At 42.9% G+C, this 22,671-nt stretch overlaps 1 protein-coding gene across 1 annotated transcript in view; it reads right to left on the minus strand.

Annotated features, from left to right (window-relative positions):
* Window positions 1-22,671, minus strand: part of TECPR1 (tectonin beta-propeller repeat containing 1) — an 80,085-nt gene that overhangs the window by 18,558 nt on the left and 38,856 nt on the right. The window contains exons 12-17 of the mRNA XM_063430343.1: window positions 15,840-15,995; window positions 14,544-14,693; window positions 13,809-13,966; window positions 10,098-10,225; window positions 8,693-8,795; window positions 7,251-7,347 (exon numbers count right to left, since the gene is read on the minus strand). Coding sequence (XP_063286413.1) covers window positions 7,251-7,347; window positions 8,693-8,795; window positions 10,098-10,225; window positions 13,809-13,966; window positions 14,544-14,693; window positions 15,840-15,995 — 792 coding nt within the window. The remainder of the gene's footprint in view (window positions 1-7,250; window positions 7,348-8,692; window positions 8,796-10,097; window positions 10,226-13,808; window positions 13,967-14,543; window positions 14,694-15,839; window positions 15,996-22,671) is intronic.

Consider the following 22,671-nt stretch of genomic DNA (forward strand, 5'->3'; position numbering starts at 1 on the left):
TCCATGAAAATGCACAATTCTGCATTCTCCCATTATGAGTGCATGCAACCTTACAGCCTTAAAAAAAAAATTTTTTATTTTTTTTAAATTTGCAGCGGGGGCGGAGCTTACCGTGCGGCAGGGGCGGAGCTAAAAGCGCCGGAAAACTGCTGCAGGGGAAGCAGGAAGGAGTCCCTGCTTCCCCACCAAACAGTCACCAGGAGCTGCACTGCCTCCACAATGAACTCCACAGGTAACTGTGGGATTGTCAGGTGAGTGTGACGCTCTGCCTGTGTGTATTACTGTCTGCCTCTGTGTGTCTGTGTGTATTACTGTCTGCCTCTGTGTGTCTGTGTGTATTACTGTCTGTGTGTGTGTGTGTGTGTGTGTGTGTATGACTGTCTGCCTGTGTGTGTGTATTACTGTCTGTGTGTGTGTGTATGACTGTCTGCCTCTGTGTGTCTGTGTGTATGACTGTCTGCCTGTGTGTATTACTGCCTCTGTGTGTCTGTGTGTATGACTGTCTGCCTCTGTGTGTCTGTGTGTATGACTGTCTGCCTCTGTGTGTATGACTGTCTGCCTCTGTGTGTGTATTACTGCCTCTGTGTGTGTCTGTGTGTATGACTGTGTGTGTCTGTGTGTATTACTGTCTGCCTCTGTGTGTATTACTGTCTGTGTCTGTGTGTATGACTGACTGTCTGCCTGTGTGTGTCTGTGTGTGAGACTGTCTGCCTGTGTGTGTGTGTGTGTGTGTGTGTATATGACTGTCTGCCACTGTGTGTCTGTGTGTATGACTACTGTGTGAGGGACACACACAGTAACGTACATTAACCAATCACACAATAGTTACATCCCACACATAGCCCTCCCCTCTACCTGTAAACTAATTATCTGTACACACAGGAAAATACAATTATCATAGGTAGGGAAAATACAGTTTTTACACAACATTCATAACTCCCAAAATATACATCACATTCGCATAAAAATACATATTCACAATCAATCCATTCAGGGGAATAACATATAAAAAATGGCATGAATCAGACCAGGGGTTCAAAAGTTAGTAAAAGTATCTTTTGTTCCCCCTGGCTCAAACAGTAAAAGTAAAACATCCCCACAATGCATCCTGGCTTCCTCCCTTCTGCCCTGGAGATAATTGGAGAAGGAATCTAATTATCTCCAAAGACAGAGCCAAACTCCATTACCCACATGGCAGACAAAAAGACAGTAAAAGACATAAAATTACATACTGATACATTTAGTACATAAAACACACATTTCTACATATCCCCAGATAGCTTTGATCTGACTGCACATTATTAGATGAATGGCACTCAGATCACACGAATAAGCCTTTCTGCAGGGACAATAAACAGTTTAACCTGCAGGGCCATAGTCCAAAGGCAAGAGGCGGGCAAGCAGCCCCCTCCAAGGACACGTGGCGAGGTCGGTTTCGCCACACTTCTCCCCTTTGCCCCCAAGACTAACAGGGCATCTGACCTCCTGCCGGCCAGTGCCCTGGTTAGTCCAGCAACCCACCCACGAAGCACAAACAGCAGTACAGCCCACCCACAATAAATGTTTACTCCACCTGGATAAAGTAGTAACTTGTCCATGTCCAGGTGCCTCACCACGGCTGTGTGGGGAGCTGGTAGACTGCCTTGGTGGGTTGCTCAGTGGGCAGAGACCAGCGGTACTCTGCCCTGGTGACAGCGCTACCACAGAAGTAGCCTGATTGGAGCCTGGTTGTGGGAGGGGGAGACCGACCGTCTCCCCTCTGGGTACACAGCTCTGGGGCTGGGGGACAGGACCGACCGTCCCTACCCCTTGGGCTGTAAGCGCAGAGACTACGGTCCCATCTGCACAGTTGCGGGGCTCAACATCTCCCCTTGGTGGGTTAGGCTGCCGCTGGAGAGAGGGTGTAACAAGCTCCTCTCTCTGGACTGTCAACTGCCGCTGGGGAGAGGGGTTAACAGGCTCCTCTCCCTGACACTCTCTCTGCTGGTGGAGAGGGGGACCAGCTGTCTCCCCTTTCATTATTTTGTCCTGCTGCTCGGGTGTGAGACTGACGGTCTCTGCTCCCTGCAGGACACACTGCCGCTGGGGAGGAAGGACGACACCTTCAGCTCCCTCGGGTTCACACTGTCGCTGGGGAGGAAGGATTGCACCCTCAGCTCCCTGGGGTACACACTGCCGCTGGGGAGGAAGCACGACACCTTCGGCTCCCTGGGTTACACACTGCCACTGGGGAGGAAGGATTGCACCTTCAGCTCCCTCGGGTTCACACTGTCGCTGGGGAGGAAGGATTGCACCTTCAGCTCCCTGGGGTACACACTGCCGCTGGGGAGGAGAAATATCATTTACCTCCCCCTGGTACTCCGGCTGCTGCTGGGGGGGGAGGTCGATGCTCTCCACTTTCTGTAACTCCAGCTCTAGTTGGGGATCTGGGCCGGTTGCCCAGCATCTCTGTAGGGCCGGTGGAGAGATCTCGGTCCCATCTCCACCTGCCTGCAGGGGGTCCTCCCAGGACCAGTCTATGAGGTCCTCTACCTCGGGTACCTCTGGTTGCTGTTGGGGATGGAGACCGGTTGTCTCTTCCTCCAATAACACATTCTGCCGCTGGGGAGTGAGACCGACTGTCTCCCCTCCCTGTAAAACATACTGCCGCTGGGGATCTGGGCCGGGTGCCCAGCATCCCTGTAGGGCCGGTAGAGAGACCTCGGTCCTATCTCCACCGGCCACCTCGGTTTCTTCCTCGTCCAACTCTACCTGTGGCTGGAGTTTCTCCCAACGTGCCCACTGGCCTTCCCTCAACGCCCTGTGTTGAAGGTTCCGGGTCACCATGTCCCACACGAACCGCACGTATTCAGGGCCGGCCTTAGGCATTTAGACGCCCTGTGCGAAAAATCTTCACAGCGCCCCCCCCCCCCCGTCATCCATGTATGCTGTTATGTTTGTGTTGTCTGTGTATGTAATAGTACGTGTGATGACTGTGTGTGATATGTATGCTATGTGTGATATTTGTAATGGGTATATTAACAGTGTGTGATATGCGTGTATTGGTTGTATGTGACACACACACACACACACACACACACAGAGTCAGACGGCCATACACACACAGGAAGACATCCACACACACACAGGCAGACAGTCATACACACACACACAGGCAGACAGTCATACACACACACACAGACACACAAAGGCAGACAGTCATACACACAGACACACACAGACACACACAGGCAGACAGTCAGTCATACACACAGACACACACAGACAGTAATACACACAGACACACACAGAGGCAGACAGTAATACACACAGACACACACACAGTCATACACACAGAGGCAGACAGTCATACACACAGAGGCAGACAGTCATACACACACACACACACACACAGGCAGACAGTCATACACACAGACACACAGAGGCAGACAGTCATACACACAGAGGCAGACAGTCATACACACAGAGGCAGACAGTCATACACACAGAGGCAGACAGTCATACACACAGAGGCAGACAGTCATACACACAGAGGCAGTCATACACAGTCACACACACAGAGGCAGACAGTAATACACACAAACACACAGAGGCAGACAGTAATACACACAGACACACAGTGGCAGACAGTAATACACACAGACACACAGTGGCAGACAGTCATATACACACACACACACACGCAGACAGTCATATACACACACACACACACGCAGACAGTCATACACACACACACACAGGCAGATAGTCATACACACAGAGGCAGACAGTCATACACACAGACACACACAGAGGCAGACAGTCATACACACACACACACACACAGACAGTAACACACACACACACAGAGGCAGACAGTCATACACACACACACACACAGACAGTAACACACACACACACAGAGGCAGACAGTCATACACATAGGCAGAGAGTCACACTCACCTGGCAATCACACAGTTACCTGTGGAGTTCATTGTGGAGGCAGTGCAGCTCCTGGTGACTGTTTGGTGGGGAAGCAGGGACTCCTTCTTGCTTCCCCTGCAGCAGTTTTCCGGCGCTTTTAGCTCCGCCCCCGCCGCACGGTAAGCTCCGCCCCCGCTGCAAATTTAAAAAAAAAAAAAATATTTTTTTTTTTTTTTTTTTTTAAACGGCTGTGCGGCCGCACGGCGCCCCCTGCTCCATGGCGCCCTGTGCGGCCGCACAGCTCGCACACCCCTAAGGCCGGCCCTGCACGTATTTCTCCTCTGGATTGGGTCCGTAAAACTTCAGGTGTAACCCTACCATCGTGCCAAACTCTAGTACGGAGTAGCTATACGCCATGCTTGCTGTAGCCACTGCTGGTTCCATTATGTTGCTGAAGATAAGGACGCTGCACAACTCCACACGTTACCGGTGTCTCCGAGCTGCTTCTCCTTGCACTAGGACGCCATCCCACCGCTTGCCACCAATGTAACGGACCGTTTCAGCATATGAGGGGTTAAAATCCGTTTAGGCGATAATCCCCTTTTCTCAGAAAGGCACAGCTACTGCAGAACATCAAAACTCACGAACTAGATACAGGCGAATGCATCAAACTCCCGGACTGCATACCAGGGAATAAGATAGCACTCTAAGATGGAACCTCACGAATAGCTGCAGCCTGCCGTGCTTATGGTGTCTGGTGGAGTGCTTGGAGTCCTCTGGAAGCGCTAGGAGCATCCATCAACGGAGGGTACTCGGTCGGAGTACACGGAGATCCGTTACAGTTAATAAGAGCGATACAGAAACATACTCTTAAAGGAACACTAAACGCACCAAAACAACTTTAGCTTAAAGGGATTCTCCAGTGCCAGGAAAAAAAAAAAACAGCACTAGAGAATCCTGGAGTGCCCCCCTCCCTCCCACCCCCATCCCATGTTAAAACCCCTTCAGCTACTTACCTGAATCCAGAGCTGATGTCCCTCGGCGCTGGAACAGGCTCTGCCCATGCTCCGGCTGACGTCGGCGGGGGAGACCTCTCCATAGGAAAGCATTATTCAATCCCATAGGGAAAATCTGACGCTGGAGGTCCGTGAGGACGTCCAGTGTCAGATAACGGACCAAAAGTCCGTTACCAATCCAGAAGTGCCCTCAGGGGCCGTCGGTTAGGCAATTACATTGTTTTACATTGCAGCACTAATTGCAATAGGGACACAGCACCCAAACCTCTTCAATTAGCTGAAGGGGTATGGGTGCCTAGAGTGTCACTTTAAAGGAACACTGTAGGGTCACGAACACAAACGTGTAAACAAATGTCGTGCTGGCCAATCAGCATCTCCCCATAGAGATGCATTGAATCAATGCATCTCTATGGGGAAAGTTCAGTGTCTCCATGCAGAGCATGGAGACACAGAACGCAAGTGGTGCACACAATGCAGCACGGAAATATGAAGCACCTGTAATGTCCGTTTGAGCGACTGCATCCAGACGTGTTACTAGGCAGCAATGTAAGCACTGAATTTTCTCTGAAGAGGCAGTGTTTACATGAAAAGGTCAGCAGGGAGAGGCTATACTGGCCACAACAACTACATTAAGCTGCAGTTGTTCTGGTGACTATAGTGTCCCTGTAATGTAGTGGTTTTGGTATACAGATAAAGCCTCTGCAGTCTTACTACACATTTTTCTGCGATTTAGAAATTAAATCACTATTTTATGCAGTCCTAGGCACACCTCATTTGCACTTAATACAAATAAAAGGTACCTCACTCATGAAGATTCCCACAAACAAGATCAAGTGCTGTAGAAACGTTGTATAGTAGGTGTAAAAAGCGTCCAGGCTTTTTTTTTTTTTGATGTTCAGATGTATGGATCTTATATCTGTACATGCTTATTAGCACACACTGCATTCTGTATCAATTCTTCTACATAATAAATGAGCATAGTAAGAAATTGTTCCCGTTGATTTTTTATTTGTGTGGTACCTTTCGCTTGTATCAAGCGCCTTGTGGAATACCAGTACCAGCACCGAACAACCCTAAGCAAAACAGTCACCTGCAAGTGAGCTTTGTTTGTTGGATTTCTTTTTTTAATGTATATTTGTATTTACTTTATTTTTGTTGGGGAAGCAGCCTTTTTTGTGTGGAAAATTTAGCTTGGATTGAAACACATCCTTCTGCATGTGGCCTACACATCTCTTATAAAGAGAGATATCATGTTTAAACTAAAACCTTTATTGCAAAGTTTGTTTAATTTAGAATTTAATATCTACAGGATCTTCTTGTGTGTGATTAAAGTTCAAGTGACAGAACAGGAGCTAAATAAACTTGTAAAGTAAACAAACTGTGCTGTAAGATCTGACTGAAGATTTACCATTTTTTTTCATGCAGGCTGTGAAAATCTGTGTGGGTAGGGCTGCCTAAGCAGAAACACAAGTTATTTAACTCCTAAATGGCAGGGAATTGAGCTGTGCTGCTGGTGGCATGACCTATACACAAAAACGTCTTAGTAAAGCTAAAGTTGTATTGGTGTTTAGAGTATCCCTTTAATGAACCTCTGTATATAGAAATGCACAAAACTAGTCACGCACAAATTCATATATATTACATACCATTAGTCAGATCACTAATACTCATATACATACATAAACTAGTCAATGACACAATGCATACAAACAGGCGCATACATTCTTTTACACATACACACACATACAAATACAGACACAAGCACACACATATACAGATATTTAAAAAAAACACATAGCCATACATACTTGCATATCTCAGTTCAGATAACTTTCATCCCATAACTCAATATTTCTCAATAGCATCCATGTCATTTCCCCCATAAATTGTCTCTCTGATACCCCACAAACCATATTATTTCCCTGGTGGAGTAATGGTGACTGTGCACTACAGTGTCAGAGTTTAGCACATACTGCTGTCCTTGCTCCATTTCAGTGTTACGCAGTGATGCAGGCTCACCAATAAAAATAAACAGCACATAAACAATACAATGCGATTTTCCTAGAGCATCTCACTCCCAGACAATATTGCTTCACAAATAAACTTCTAAAAATACCTAGTAGTTCCTAAAGCTTATAGCAGTGGTTTTGGTGTAGAGAGCATTTGGATGCAGTTTTACCTTTTCACAAATAATAAAACTACTCACATGATGAAAGTAAGCTACAATGGTTCGGTGCTAATTGTGTTCCACTAATTTTTAAACATACCAAAATGAAACTGTATAGTTTACAGCGCTCACGGACACAGAGAGGATTCAGAATGGTGTCTTACCCATGACCACTGTGGGGACGGTGGCTTCGTACCGACTTTTGTACACTCTTGTAATCCAGTTGCATCACTCCACATATATCTGTCTGTTAACAGTCCACTGCAATAAAAACCATGATCAGATATAGACTGTGTGAGAAGAAAATCTGGACAAAAAAGGGGATGTTTAGTAATATGCCCCAACAGGCATTAATATCTATTCCTTACTACGTTAGAGCTGATAGACTAAATGATCATATCCAGGCAATCAACATGCCACCCTCCCCCTCTTATCGCACTAAAAACTCAAAAGATCAACCTCGGCCTTGTGGGTTCTCTTCCCCGGTCTAGGTTTCTCTGCAAAATGAAAACAGTATCTGTGAACTATCAATTTACATTAGATCTGCCAACCCTTTCAGATTAATACACACAAAGCACCATAGTAATACATGCAGCAAATATGGTTACTTTCATGGCATATTTAATTTGATGTTATTATTACACTTGTGCACCAACACTTATAAAACACAAGGAATATATGAACCCCTTTGTGACAGCTATTGAAACAGTCACTGTACACTGCTGTTCCCTGTATTAGGCCACTCGCTGCCCCTATCCCACCCACTCAAAATCTAAGTTTGCGTCCTGACTTTCTCTAACAATGGTGAGGTCTTCTAGTAATAAAAAGTACACCCCTACATTGCAAGATGCACCATTATTACTGGAGGACACCGTCACAGCGATACACATAGTGACAGATGGGGACACACCATATTGGTATTTCTATGATGCTTCACTACTAAGGCACTCCTGCTGATCCGATCCTTCATTTCTTCTACCCAGGAAATCATTTTACAAGTTTGGGCAAATGCACTTTTTATTACACCACCTGTGATTTTTAAAAAAAAATGTATTCATTTTATTTTCATGTACATTTTTTAGGCAATGTTTTATTATTATTTTTTTGTATTAACAAATATATATTTGTTTAGTTTTTCACTCATAATGCAATAATATTTTTTTTATAGGAGCTCTTTTTAATTTATTTTAGTCTCTGCTGCTCTTGTGCCCCCTCTGCTGGTTTTGTCTTTGTATGATTGAAACAGAAAACTGACCCTATTCCACATGTGTTTTTTGCAATCATTTTGTTGAAAGAGCCCAATATGGTTTTTTTTCCTCAACCATTGTATCATATCCCAGCATGGTCTTCTGCACACACTGCTGAACCACCAAGTACCGTCCGGTGGATTGATAAAGACAGGTGTTTTACAGAAGAGTATTGCATCTACATTTAAATTGTGTAGGCCATATAATGGTTTAATTATGGAAGAAAAAGTAGATTTTGGTATAATATGCTTAGACTATCCCATTTTTGTTTATTTTTTTAACTGTTGGGGTACTGAAAATGTATGCTAGGCGATATTCACACATTTGCAGAGTAATACAGTGTATTTAGATATACTCACATACTGCTGTATCCGCTGATGGGATTCCATCTCTGATTTTCATAGATATAGACACATTTTGTATCAGTCTGAGGAAATATATTTTCTGTGCTGCTGGCTATTCCTGGGGCAAAAACATCAAAGCAGCTTAATAATGATCATTACGCACACACACACACACTCGCTTACTCTTGGTCTGAGGAGCAGACAAACATTTGAATATTGTACAGCACTGTGGAATTTGTTGGCCCTATATAAATAATAATAAAATTGATCATCGGTTGTAATAATTACAAAAATGATATATATATATATTTTTAAACACATTAACCAGGATTCCTGTAAAGCAATTATAAAAAAATAAAAAATAAAAAATAAAAAAAGTTTTCTGAGTATATGAGAAACTGGCTAATGATGAACCTATAATGCTGCCACAGGTAAAGTTACACTTTCGGCAGCACAGGGGTTAATCTCTCTATGTGCACTGAAGTGGTCATGGTGCTTGGAATAACCCTTTAAGTTGGTCTTTTATTATATTCTACATAGATGAATTCAAATTAGTGCTACACCCATGATATTATTATTTTAATAAAAGAACCAGGTGGAATGGGAAATCTGCAATTTATGGCAGTCATAAACTATTCCACAACAAATAATTAAGGTATAATTGGCGAAAATTTAAAATACAAGCCAGTGCAGCTAAAATCACCCAAGTGTAACGTCACACTTACAACAAAAGCTGTTCTAGCTTAGTGTCCATTACTGCCAGATCATCATCCACCCGTGATGGTGAATGTTTATCTAGGAGGAATAAATTAATCTAATAAAGTCAAGATCTATTCTCGCATGTAGTAAAACTCTCCATACTCCAGTGCAGCGTTCCTCAACCCTCTCCTCAAGGCACACCTTACAGTCCAGGGTTCAGAGATTACCTGGGTGTATCTAAGGTGTTTAAGAAAAACAAAAACAAAAAAAAAACACTTTAGACTCTAAGGTGTTTTTTTTTGTTCTTTTCCTAAACACCTTAACCCCTTAAGGACACATGACATGTGTGACATGTCACGATTCCCTTTTATTTCAGAAGTTTGGTCCTTAAGGGGTTAAACACACTCGGGTAATCCCTAAATCCTGGACTGTTAGGTGTGCCTTGAGGAGAGGGTTGAGGAACACTGCTCCAGTGGACCTTCAGTTTAATTCAGCTATTCTACATCGCCTAAAAGGTTGATGTGATGCCTACATAGGTTAGCGCAAGCCGACTAATAACAGGATCTCAAAATTATATCGTTTATAACATTGTAGACCCAGAGGTAACTATACCGACATTCTGCACTTCCACTTTTTTTCCCCCATGGTTAAATATTGACCTATTACCCTTGGTGAAGCAAGTTCCGCGTCAATGTATTTTTTACCACTTTAATTATATTACCTTGTTGGAATCCTCCGCCGTATCCTCCAGTATAAACCCATGCAGTGTAATCATGGCCAATGCCCCACACTACTCCACTGCTGCTACTTTCCACCATTCTGAGATGTCCTCCGATCTGACACCAGAACCTAGGATCCAAAATAATCTCTCAATATTGTCATTATATTCTCTAAATATTGTTCTTAATATCAATAGCACTTAGTACACTGCTAAGATCTTTCTTTGCAGCTGAGTGGCCTAGATCAGGGTTAGGGTTTAACAGTAATTTAACAATAATTTCGTTAACATGAACTGGTCACCAACAACTGGTAAGGTTTCTCCCCATAGAGCAAATGTGTGGATAATGTAGTGAAAACATATGTATAAGATATAGGTCCTCACTCAGTTCTGCAGTGTAGACACACTCTAAAAGAGTATAGAATCCAGGAGCTAGCTAAGTGACTAATGGCGAAAGCACTATGTGTGGAAGATAACGATAAAATGTGGAAATATAGCTAATGCTATACCTTTAAATACTCAGTATGTGTAGTGTCCCTTTAAATGAGGGATCATGGATAAAAAGCAGATTAATGCTGAGAGGAAATAAATATAAAGAAAGGAATAAATACGTTTGGATTTAAACCTAAAACATGGGACAGAATGGTAATAACAAAATAGAGAGAATGAAATATAAAAAATATGTAAAAATAAAAAGATAGAATTGGATGAATGAACTGAGCTCCTAATTGGATGTGCAGCAAATATGTATAGAACAGGTATCTTAATCCCCAATAGAGTGTGGGGTAAATGATGCTTGTTCCAAATAATATTCTTTGTATAATCAAAGATAAAAGTATCTAAATATTAAGCAACACAGTATATGGAACTGTTAGCTTAGGCAATGTATACAATGTATCGCTTGCAGATTGAAGCAAAAAACTGGATCTATTCATAAAAAAAATGCCAGTTTATTTCACACTTAAAAATATAACTTAAAATGGTTAAAAGTTGCAAAAGTTCAGGTCAAGAATAGTTCAAGCGTGCATTACCATGTTAGAGGAGGAGGAAGCCCAGGAAATAAAGGGGGCACCCCAGGACAGATCCCATACCCGCCCCTGACCACGACAATCGAACTACTGCTACCCCACGGGCCACAGGTGGGAATCCCAACCGAGACGAACACCCGCCCAGAGCCTAAGCACCAGACGGTTAGGGCAGAACACAGCACAGCTCCACGGCTTCAACCATTACAACAGGCACGGCAATGGTCCACAAAGACCAGATACCAAGGCCAGAGGCGGGATCCCGCACCGCACAACGACGGGATGAACCCCGAAGACACTAGGCCTCCACCCTAGGCCCCCCCGACTACACATTCGAAACCCCCACACACAACCAAGGAAGAAGCAAACAGTGAGAATACCCACCCCCCACCACCGACACGCTTAGGCGGACAGCAAAGCGCACCACACACACCCACAACAATCACTGACCCTGGCTTCCCCCCCCCCTCTTTTTTTTTCCCTCTCTCTCCCTTCTCTCCCTCCTCCTCTACGGTACCCCCTTCCCCCACAACCCCAACAGAAACGGGAAGAGATACTGCCAACAACCAACAAGAGAAGCTCATAGACCCCGGGACCAAGTACCCCAGTTCACCCCTACCCGGTTAAAAGGATAATGTACACCAATCAGTCAGATTGGACATGGGATAAATTTGTGAACTGTATGTGCTCAGCAGCTAGCAACAGCAACACTACCATGAACAACGCGACAGTGTTAAGAAACCTGCTTTAATTGACGTACCACCATGTCATGATCTGTATGTAAGCCTAAATATGCAACTTTGAAAATAAAGAATTTATTAAAAAAAGAGTGCATTACCAGACTTATATGTATAAAATAACAGCAAGGACCTTCGGATTAGTTGAGGATGGAATACAGACCAACACAATCCATATCCATCCTCAACTAATCCGAAGGTCCTTGCTGTTATTTTTTTGGCTATTTTTGACCTGTATTTTTGCAACGTTTAACCATTTTAAGTTATATTTTTAAGTGTAAAATAAACTGGCATTTTTTTATGAATAGATACAGTTTTTTGCTTCAATCTGCAAGCGATACATTGTATACATTGCCTAAGCTAACAGTTCCATATACTGTGTTGCTTAATATTTAGATACTTTTATCTTTGATTATACAAAGAATATTATTTGGAACAAGCATCATTTACCCCACACTCTATTGGGGATTAAGATACCTGTTCTATACATATTTGCTGCACATCCAATTAGGAGCTCAGTTCATTCATCCAATTCTATCTTTTTATTTTTACATATTTTTTATATTTCATTCTCTCTATTTTGTTATTACCATTCTGTCCCATGTTTTAGGTTTAAATCCAAACGTATTTATTCCTTTCTATTTTTTTTATTTCCTCTCAGCATTTATCTGCTTTTTATCCATGATCCCTCATTTTAAGGGACACTACACATACTGAGTATTTAAAGGTATAGCATTAGCTATAATTCCACATTTTATCGTTATCTTCCACACATAGTGCTTTAGCAATTAGTCACTTAGCTAGCTCCTGGATTATATACTCTTTTAGAGTGTTTCTCTACTTATCTTCTATATAGGTTTTTAGTGAATCCCTATTTGTTCCAGTTTTCGAGCAGCTCAGTGCCAGTCTGTCTCCCTCTCTCCTGTGTGTTACATTAGGTACACCAGAATTTTTGTACACATTTTATTTTGTAGGATCATATGCTTGGCTCATGGGTTCAATCAGGAAACTACCTTCTAAGGATGAGCCATTGGTAGCACATGCTTAAAACTGGCACAGTTCTGCATACAGTATGCCTCCCTGAATGACAGGTCCTAATTACCAAAACTGATATGTGCACAGGGTTATAAGAAATATGACAGTGTTTAATTTAATAACATTGTAAAGGAACTTGGACAAGATAACATCTGAAATGAATTATAATTTGCATACTTGTATGCAAAATATGCAAAATAATTTAAATAGACACTCTAAGTACTAAACCACTACATGTTCATTAAATAGTTTTGATTTATATACCCTTCCCCTGCAGATTGACAAATGTAAGCATTGCTGTTTTTGAGAAACAGCAATGCTTAAGTTTGTCAGTCTGCATGCTTATACAGCTACCAGATGCACTTTCCCTTGACAGACTTAACATTCACTGGGCATGATGACACCGGATGCTGATAGTTCTTCTCAAAGAGAAGCATTGGGATAACACTTTCCTATGAGAAATGTCCGATTGGGGAAGCCGTGCATGTGTCATGGGGTCCCAAAGCCTCTCCATGAAAAAAATTTGATTGGCCTGTGATCATCATCACTAGTGATCAGGCGGAGTGGCCACAGCAAACATGGTGCTGGATTTAAAATTAATTTTACTTCTTATTTAGATTTCCAAAGGGGGGGCGGCTTAAATCGAAAATTAACAAGGAAAATTCTAACATTATGAATAATTATATTTATCCATAATGTTAAAAGTGGACCTTTGATGTTTACTCTCATCTACATATATATAATACCCCTGCCTTGTAATCAGTAACTTTCTCCTGCGAGTGAAGACCAGCATGCAAGAGGAAGGGAATGGAAGCATAGCAAGGGACATTTAGCACATCTATGCAAAGGTGTTTAAAGGTCATCCCTAAGGAAACATTTGTATAACACAGAATACATCAATCAACTAATAGACTTACATTTGGTCACATGACCTATAGTTAGTTGGAGATTCCAATTCTGCAGTTGGCTCACTCACAAATATATCCCCTTTGCAAGTAACAGACCAAATTGCCTGTGCACTTGGGGAGCCCTGTATTTTTCTACTCTCACAGCAGGACATATTCAAAAGGACAAGCTGTAAATAGAAAATGTAGAAAGATTTAATTAGGTGCTACAGTCATTAGTACATATGCCAATCTAATAATGTGGAGATACCGAACACATTTAATACATCTATTTTGATACTTGGACCAAGTTATCAGTTAATACAGTGGCTCTTAAGCTTTTTTGACAGGGACCATATTTATGTAGATTAGTTGGAAGACTAATTCTTACATTCTGAACAAGTTAAGTGGCCCGGTCATCAACTGTCATACAAATTAATTCTAAAAATCCTTCATTACCCCCTTCCCAGTGAGACTTCAGTGCACTGTGTGGAAAGTGGTACTGTTACAGTAAATTATTTATTTTGAACAGTTGTCTAGGCAGACAATACGGATGTGTTTGTTACAATCTTAAGGTACCCAATTTTGTGTCCCAATCCAGGGGTTATGAACCACATTGAGTTAGTACAATAGTTAATACAATGTATCTTTACATCATTAATATTCATATCTATGTTCTTTCTGTTGCCTCCAACGGGTCATCTAAAACGTGTTTTAAAAGTACATACCCAGAGATGTGGGCAGCAACCATCTTATTTATTTGCTTACCCAGTCATTCATTTCTTCTTCGGTGGAAGCTGCCAGTCGAACAGGCCATCTTTGCTTTATCCTCTCAGGGGTATAGATGCCAAAGGAGTGTTTATTATCACTTAGTACAGGCACCAAAATCATAACTTCATTAAGAAACACGTGAATGTACTGGAATAGAATTAGAGTAGTAAATAAACAATTGAAAGTAGTAGTTACAGTGTGGACATAAACAGTGATATGCAAAACCAGTATATAAAAAGTGTGCTTGTGTAATGTATCTCAGAAACATTAATATGCTAACACACAATACACTTTAAGGGAAACTCCAGACCCCTAAAAGACTTTGAGTTCCAGAACAGTTTAACTCCTTAAGGTAAGATTTCTCTCAGAGGCATCTTAGCACCATAACAACTTTATTTAGATGAAGCAGTTTTGGTGTCTGGAATGCCCCTTTAGAGACAGATTACTGCAACATAGGCAGTAAGTTACTACTGTCTTATTCCTCTATCAAGTGCAAAATGAAGTATAGGATTGCAGTGGCAGATGTCAAACTATTCTGATGCAGATGTGCAGGGAATGAAGCCAGTGTGTTGGCGTCATAGAAGAGCACCATGCTTGGGGGAGTGTTCCTAAGCAGAACCAATCAACAAGAAGGGAGGGCGGAAGGAAGAACGGTGGGTGCGTTTTACAAAGAAGCGCTGCTACAACTGAGACGAGGCGAGTTTTCAACCAACGTCTCCTAAAGCAATCAAATATATAATTTATCACTATGATAAGCTACATATTCATTGCATAAGACGATATTATACATGAAAGGTTAATTTTATATGATGCTTACAAAATTCTCTGAATAGTGTCACTAATTATTTGAAATAACCAAATAAGCCACAGAAACACAACTTATCTCCTATAAAGATCTTAAATAGCTTGGTAGGTGGCTATACAATGACATCCCATTGAGATTTAATATTGATAAATAATCATTCAAAATGTTTGCTAAAATTCCATCTCTGTTCACAGCAAATATGGTTTCATTTATGTGCGAAGAATAAAAATGCAAGAATCCGTAACTGGTTATAGGGATGTAGTATATTCATTTGTGCCACAAATCCAATCTTAATAAACAAAGCATTCTGTTTAACCATAATGATACGTTGTCTTCCATTGTGGTTGCAATACATTCCCTCCCCTCCTCTATGCTATGTTGCCTGGTTTACTTCCAGAATTTTACAGACTTACCCCGGTTTACAAAAGTAAAGAGATGCATACATCCCCTATTAGCATGCGTTTATAATACTCCTTATCATATTGTACCTTCTTCTCTTCGTAGTGTGTGTAGTAAATAAAGAGTATGCTGTCCGTGGAACCATCAGTCCCGGTACACTGTTCAAGCGCCACACGGACATCAATCCACTTGTGTGGCTTCCAGTCCCTCCACCATTGCAAGGTTCCTGTTTTAACCCATACAGACTGCAAAGGTAAAGTGGAAGAAGACACAGGTTTACATCAATTAAGGAGATCCCAATTTGTTCTAGAAACACCTGCACCTGCATACATAAGTCATGATTACCCTTTATGGTTATTCTTTTTTTACTTTTCATTATGTGGATTGCCAGCCTATAGTAAACTTACAGGAGCAATCCAAGCACCATAACAACTGCAAAAAATATATATTAAGGCGCTTAAGTCAATAACGGAAATGTGATATTAACAGCTGCTACCACACTGTTGTGGAAATCTCTCCTTATCCACCAATATGGATCAGAAAGAAATATAGTTATATTGGGGGTCAAGTCCACCACCAATTTCCCAAGTGGAGCGCTAAAAATTAAACACTTACCCCTCTAATTTGAGGGGTAAATATTAGAATCAGAATAGAGATGGTGACAACTCAAGAAGAAAAAGAGAATTGCCCACGAGTAATAGGTTTGAAACCTTAAACAGATCCCCTAAGCAGGGCCGCCATCAGGGTGTGACAACCATAACAGTTACTTAGGGCCACCTGATGGGCCCCATATTTTCAGGGGCCCGGTCAGCGCTGCGGCCGTGGTATAGCGCGATCAGGCCCCTTTAAAAAAAAACAAAAAAAACAGCAGCAGCGCAAGTGCTGCTGGGAGGAAGTAGTCACTTCCTCCCAGCGCACTCTGCGCGGGAGGAGAGACAGCCCGGCAGTGAGGAAGAGTCAGCCGACTACTCCCATCATCCCCAGCCACCCTCCTGCAAAGAAAAGGTAAGAAACAGGAGGGTGGCTGGAAAATTAGCTTTGTGTGTGTGTGTATGTCTGTCTGTATGCATGTCTGCATGCATGTCTGTATGCATGCATGTCTGTCTGTATGCATGCATGTCTGTCTGTATGCATGTCTGTATGCATGCATGCATGTCTGTATGCATGCATGTCTGTCTGTATGTCTGTCTGTATGCATGTCTGTCTGTCTGTCGATGTCATTATGTGTGTATGAATGTCAGTGTATGTATGTATGTATGTCATTATGTGTGTATGAATGTCAGTGTATGTATGTCTGCATGTCATTATAAATGTGTGTATGTATGGATGTCAGTGTCTGTATGCATATGTCTGTATGAATGTATGCCAGTATGAATGTATGTCTGTATGTATGTATAGATGTCAGTGTCTGTATGCCAGTATGAATGTATGTATGTCTGTCTGTATGTCCTTATGCATGTGTGTCTGTATGTTTGTTAGTATGTGTCTGTCTGTCACTATGTACGCCTGTGTGTCTGTATATGTGTGTATGTCTCAGTATGTGTGTGTCAGTATGAATGCCTATATGCGTATCAGTTTGTGTGTCTGTTAGTATGTATGTGTGTGTGTGTGTCTGTGTCATTTTGTATCAGTGAATGTGTTTGTGTCTGTGTGTGTATTCCTGTGGGTGGGATTTGGAGGCGGTCCCTGTGGGCGGTTTTGGAGGCGGCCCCCCGGGGGCCCAGATCCTGAGCTCAGTTAGGGGCACCAACATTTCTGGTGGCGGTCTTGGGAGACACAAACCAGGGGAAAATACAAAGAGACCGGACCAATGGACGACAGTCAACAAAACAGAGTGGCATTTTCAACGTAACAAATAGAATTTTGACGAAAGCACAAACAACACTGTTAAAAAGAGGCCTAAAATGTGCCCCAACAAAGTCACTTGACAAATGTAATTTCTATGTGGACTTAAATTTAAACAACAAAGGTGTCTAAAGAAATACTTCAGCAAACATGATACCAATGAGTTAAATCCCCATAGAGAATGCACTAAATTGAAACACACAGATCTGAAAGACCCCTCAAATCTTTTTTCCAATAGGAGAAGTTTCAGAGGAAATTACATTTGAGAAAATGGTAATGTATGATTTGAAATAAATAAAAAACAGGAATATAATTTAAACCACGAGAAAAGAATAGCTCTAAAAGATTTAAAAAAAAAAGATGACACTTTAGTCATTAAGCCTGCAGATAAGGGTGGAGTTGTACTATTAAAGAAGAAGGACTGGGGGCGGGGCCAGGCCGCCAAACAAGATGGTCGCAGGACAGACCAGCTCCTGGCACTAACAAAGAAATAAGCATGGAAAATGAACTTTGGGCACAAAAAGCCGACCAGCTGAGGTGGACCACATCGGGGGGAGAGTATCGGACCCAGGGTGAGGCTGGCCTGCAAGGTTTCAGTCCCCTGGAGGAAGAAACCTCACCGGCGCAGACGAGGCCTACTCCGGCGGTGAGTGGGGCAGACGGCCGCTGCCCCACTATCCTGCTCATTGGTACTCAGCCAAGGCCGGACCCGACGGGAACTGGCCCCGTCCCCCCCCCTCTGGACCGGGGGGGTGATCCCGGTCCTTACTCCCGCATGCCCCGATCATCTAGGGCGCAGCAGCAGGGCCGCCCTGCTCAGACACCAAGACGCTGCAGACAAGATGGCGGATGGTAAAAGAGAGGGCGCCAAAATCGGAGCCACCACAGGCTTACCACCGAATCAGGCAGAGAGGCGCAGAAACAACCCACACTGCTCTCCCTTCAAAAGAACATACCTGCGGGCCGACCCAGCAAAAGGTGACTCCCTCTGCCCGACCTACCTAAAACCGGGGAAGGGGACAGAAGAGAGCACACAGCACTCACCTGGACATCGACCCAAATGGGAGCTGCACTCCAGACAAGATCGTCACAAGTGTCAGCCACACACCCAGCGTGAGAATCTGCAGCACCATGAAGGCTACCGCGAGCACAAGCGGGTCAGTACCTATCACCAGCACGAACTTATACCACCCAAGGACAATAACCTGCCGCAGATAGACATCGGCTAAACAGCCTCTCACAGGTCCCATGGGGTCAAGCTTTCCGCCGAAGGTTTGGGGAGAACAGACTTGCTACTCCACTATAAGCAATAATTTACCAGCCTAGCTCCCCACTTGCTATATTATGTTATTTTGCATTATTCCTCCCCGCATTCTGTCTAGCAATATAGCTCAATACTGTCTTGCATATTATTCTACTAAGCCCATGGCGTGCAAACAAAGTTAACATATTCGTGTTATATGTTCCACAACTACTGAGCCTGATAACTTGCAGGACCTAACACTGCTAATCCCAAATAAGCATCCACAGGCAGTGAAAGCATTACCCTGTTTATACCTACAACAAGTAGGTTTTTTCTTATTTTTGTGTCTAAGTCTAAGCATATTTGAGCCATTTTACCAGATAACTACTACATCTCATGTCTAAGCTTGCTGGGGAAGCTTGCCCACCTATACTGGCTTGGCATTCACACAGTGAGGCTACTTGCCTGTGTAGTTTAGACATTAAGACATAAGTTTACATTATACTGTTAGCAACCTATGACAGCTCTGTCTATTTCTCTCTTGTAAATTAATCTTATGCTATTGCCACGCGCAAGGTCTAATCTACAGAATTACTCAGCATTACTTCAACATATATAAAAATGTGCCGTTAATCTTAATGCGCCAACTGTATTATCTGTGTATAAGCTCGAGGAATGCTGTTGGGGCACCACGAGCCTGCATGTTATTCATTCACAGCACAATAAAAATAAAGAATTTAAAAAAAAAAAAAAAAAAAAAGAAGAAGGACTATGTAGAAGAGTCTTTGAGACTATTAGGGGATAGGAATACATATAAGATATTGCCAAAAGACCCTATAACAGAAATGAAGAAAAGCTACATGGAATTAATCGACACAGGAAAATCATTAGGAATTTTAAATAAAAAATAATTAAATTTTTTAAATCATAGAATTCAGGTGTTTTACTATCTCTCAAAGATCCCAAAAAATAAAGAAAGACCCAAGGGCCGCCCAATAGTCTCAGGGATAGGGTCTATTTCCAGCAAACTTTCCCAGTATATAGATCGATGCCTGCAGTCCACTGTACAAAGATGCCCAAGTCATTCAAGGGACTCTTTGACTTTATTGAAAGATCAACCACAGGAAGCAGATCTATAACTTGTGACAGCGGATGTAAGCTCGACATATACCATCATCACGCATGAAAAGGGATGGCTATCTACTAGACATTTTCTAGAATTTTTAAAAGTATTTCCACAACAAGTATTTCCTCTCTTGCAATTGTCACTGGTCTAATACTATCTTTACCTTTTGTGTCACTTTACCCCACTACCTCTAGCATGTAAGCTCATTGAGCAGGGCCCTCAACCCCTCCTGTGTGTCCAACTTGTCTGGTTACAACTACATGTCTGTTTGTCCACCCATTGTAAAGCGCTGCGGAATTTGATGGCGCTATATAAATAATAACATAATATAATAATAATAACAATACCTCAAATCAATTTTATTCTAGAGGGGATCAATTGGATCCTTACCAACAACTATTTCTGGTTTGAGAATGACTTATCTCCAGACGTGTGGTACAACGATGGGCACCAGGTTCGCTTCTAGTTATGCAGATTTATTCATGTCTTTATGGGAACAGAATTTTATCCATGATAGGCGTGAATGGGATGCAAACCTGGTGCTCTATTGCCGTTACATAGATTATGTATTTTTTATCTGGAGAGGAAATTAATCTTCCCTTGTGGAATTTTTTAAACAATAATGACTGGGGAATCATTTTAACTAGTGAATTCAGCAAGACCAACATTAATTTCCTGGACCTCAATATTATATGGAAGAAAGATTGATAAAAACTAGCTAGTCGATGTCAATAGCTATGTGGAAGAGGGGAATTGCCACTTTTCCCCATGGCTATTGAAAGTACCCAAATCCCAATTACTGAGAATAAAACTTAATTGTACAGAGGACAAAATGTTTCAGTAACAGTCACAATTTTTTTTAAAGGATTTTAGAGAGAAAGGTTAGAAAGAAAGACTATTACAGAAAGCAAGACTATTACAGAAAGCATATAATAAAAAAATAAATTAAAAAAAAGACAGATCAATTATTTTTTTTTTGTAAATATCTTTTTATTTGTATATTGGAATTGCATGTAGTTTCATGAAACATAAATAACAGTGTGGACACGCAGGTCCCGGTATCAGGGTATCATTTGCATGTATATATATTCCGGGGTATAATGGGCCCCTTCCGAGATGTCAAGATTCAACATTGTTGGACTCGCAGGTCCAGTCAGTAAAAAATATGCAACGTATATATACTGGGGGTACACATTACCCCTGTCAACTGTACTTATCTCTACATTAATGGACTCGCAGGTCCCTTTAGCTTGCATGGGTACAGGGCTGAGCATGTCTCCGGCTTCCCCTTGCGTGTGCCGTGATTATGGTATTGGCCGACTCGGGGATTTCAGGGATGTGCAGCCGGGGCCTCCCGGTTCATGGGTGGGAGCCCCTCTCTTCGTGATATGGGGGAGAGGGGGTCGAGGGGGGTTCTGTTTGTCGGGATCGGCTGATGACTAAAGGTATCTCGGGATGTCGTCCCTGTCTCACATCTTCAGTCAGTCCCCCTTCCCCATTATCTCTCTGCTATGTGGGCTCAGTGTATCTCCTCAGTGTATCCGCCTCCCCCTAAACCGATTTGGTACGTAACACTTTTCCCCACTTGGTAGTCAACCTCTGCCTGGAGAGCCTGGTTTCTTATGCTCGCCCCTGTCTAACCCTGCAATCTAGCATATTTCTTTTACTTAGTTAGTGCACGCGTCTTCGTCCCCCGGTTCCCGAGAGGGGGAGGGGGGGGGGAGGAGGGGAGCAGGGGGTCAGGTATGTTGGAGGAGGGAGGGGGGGGTCGTGTCTCCGGGTGTGTGTCAGAAGTGTCGTCCGTGTCTGTGACTGTTAGCGTATCAAGTCTTGGAAGTCTGGTTTACCGGTCGTTAGGATCCAATGGGTCCAGATCGTCTGGTATGTCTGTGATTTCCCCTCTGCCTGTAGGGTGAGCTCCTCAAGCGTTCTGAGTTCCTCCATACGTTGGAACCAGGTTGCCATCGGGGGAGCGTGTTGTTTTTTCCAGAATACTGGAATCAGGCTTTTAGCCACATTGAGGATTCTAACCGTAAGGGATTTCTTGTATACGGATGCTTTGGTTTTGGTGTGGTGTAGGAGGAGTGCTGCAGGGTCCTTCGGTGGTGGGGTGTCTGTAAATCTCTGAATGATTTTGTGTATGTGTTCCCAATAGGGTTGGATAATTGGGCATTCCCACCAGATGTGGATGTAGGTCCCTGTGTGACTTGTGCACCTCCAGCATGTATCGTCTGTTGTGGGGTCGTATGTGTGTGTTTGGAGCGGGGTGCGGTACCATAGGCTCAATGTTTTGTAGGCTGTCTCCTGTGTCCCACTCGACGGAGCGCAGTGGAGTGTGAGTGTGCACATCTTGTCCCATTGGGCTGTTGTGAAGGTGGTGTTAAGTGCTGCTTCCCATTTTCCCATGAAACTTGGGGGTGGCCTTCTCCTCAGTTGCATAAGCATACCATAGAGAATGGAGATGCCCTTCGCTAGGGGATCGGGGTCCATGCAGATACCTTCGAATTCCGTCAATGGTCTGGCGGCGTTATGTGTATGGAATAGTGTGTGCGTGAACATGTGTAGTTGGCGGTACCTAAACTGTAGCATAAATGAGTTGTGTGCGTTCCCTGTCATTGCTTCGAGGGTTTTAAGTTGTCCACTGGTGGTCGCGTGGTGGAGTCTCGGTGTCTCCTGTGTCAAGAGTCTAGTTAGCGTCTTCGGTTCC

Source organism: Pelobates fuscus, chromosome 8 (genome assembly GCF_036172605.1).
Source record: "Pelobates fuscus isolate aPelFus1 chromosome 8, aPelFus1.pri, whole genome shotgun sequence".
Lineage (NCBI taxonomy): Eukaryota > Metazoa > Chordata > Amphibia > Anura > Pelobatidae > Pelobates > Pelobates fuscus.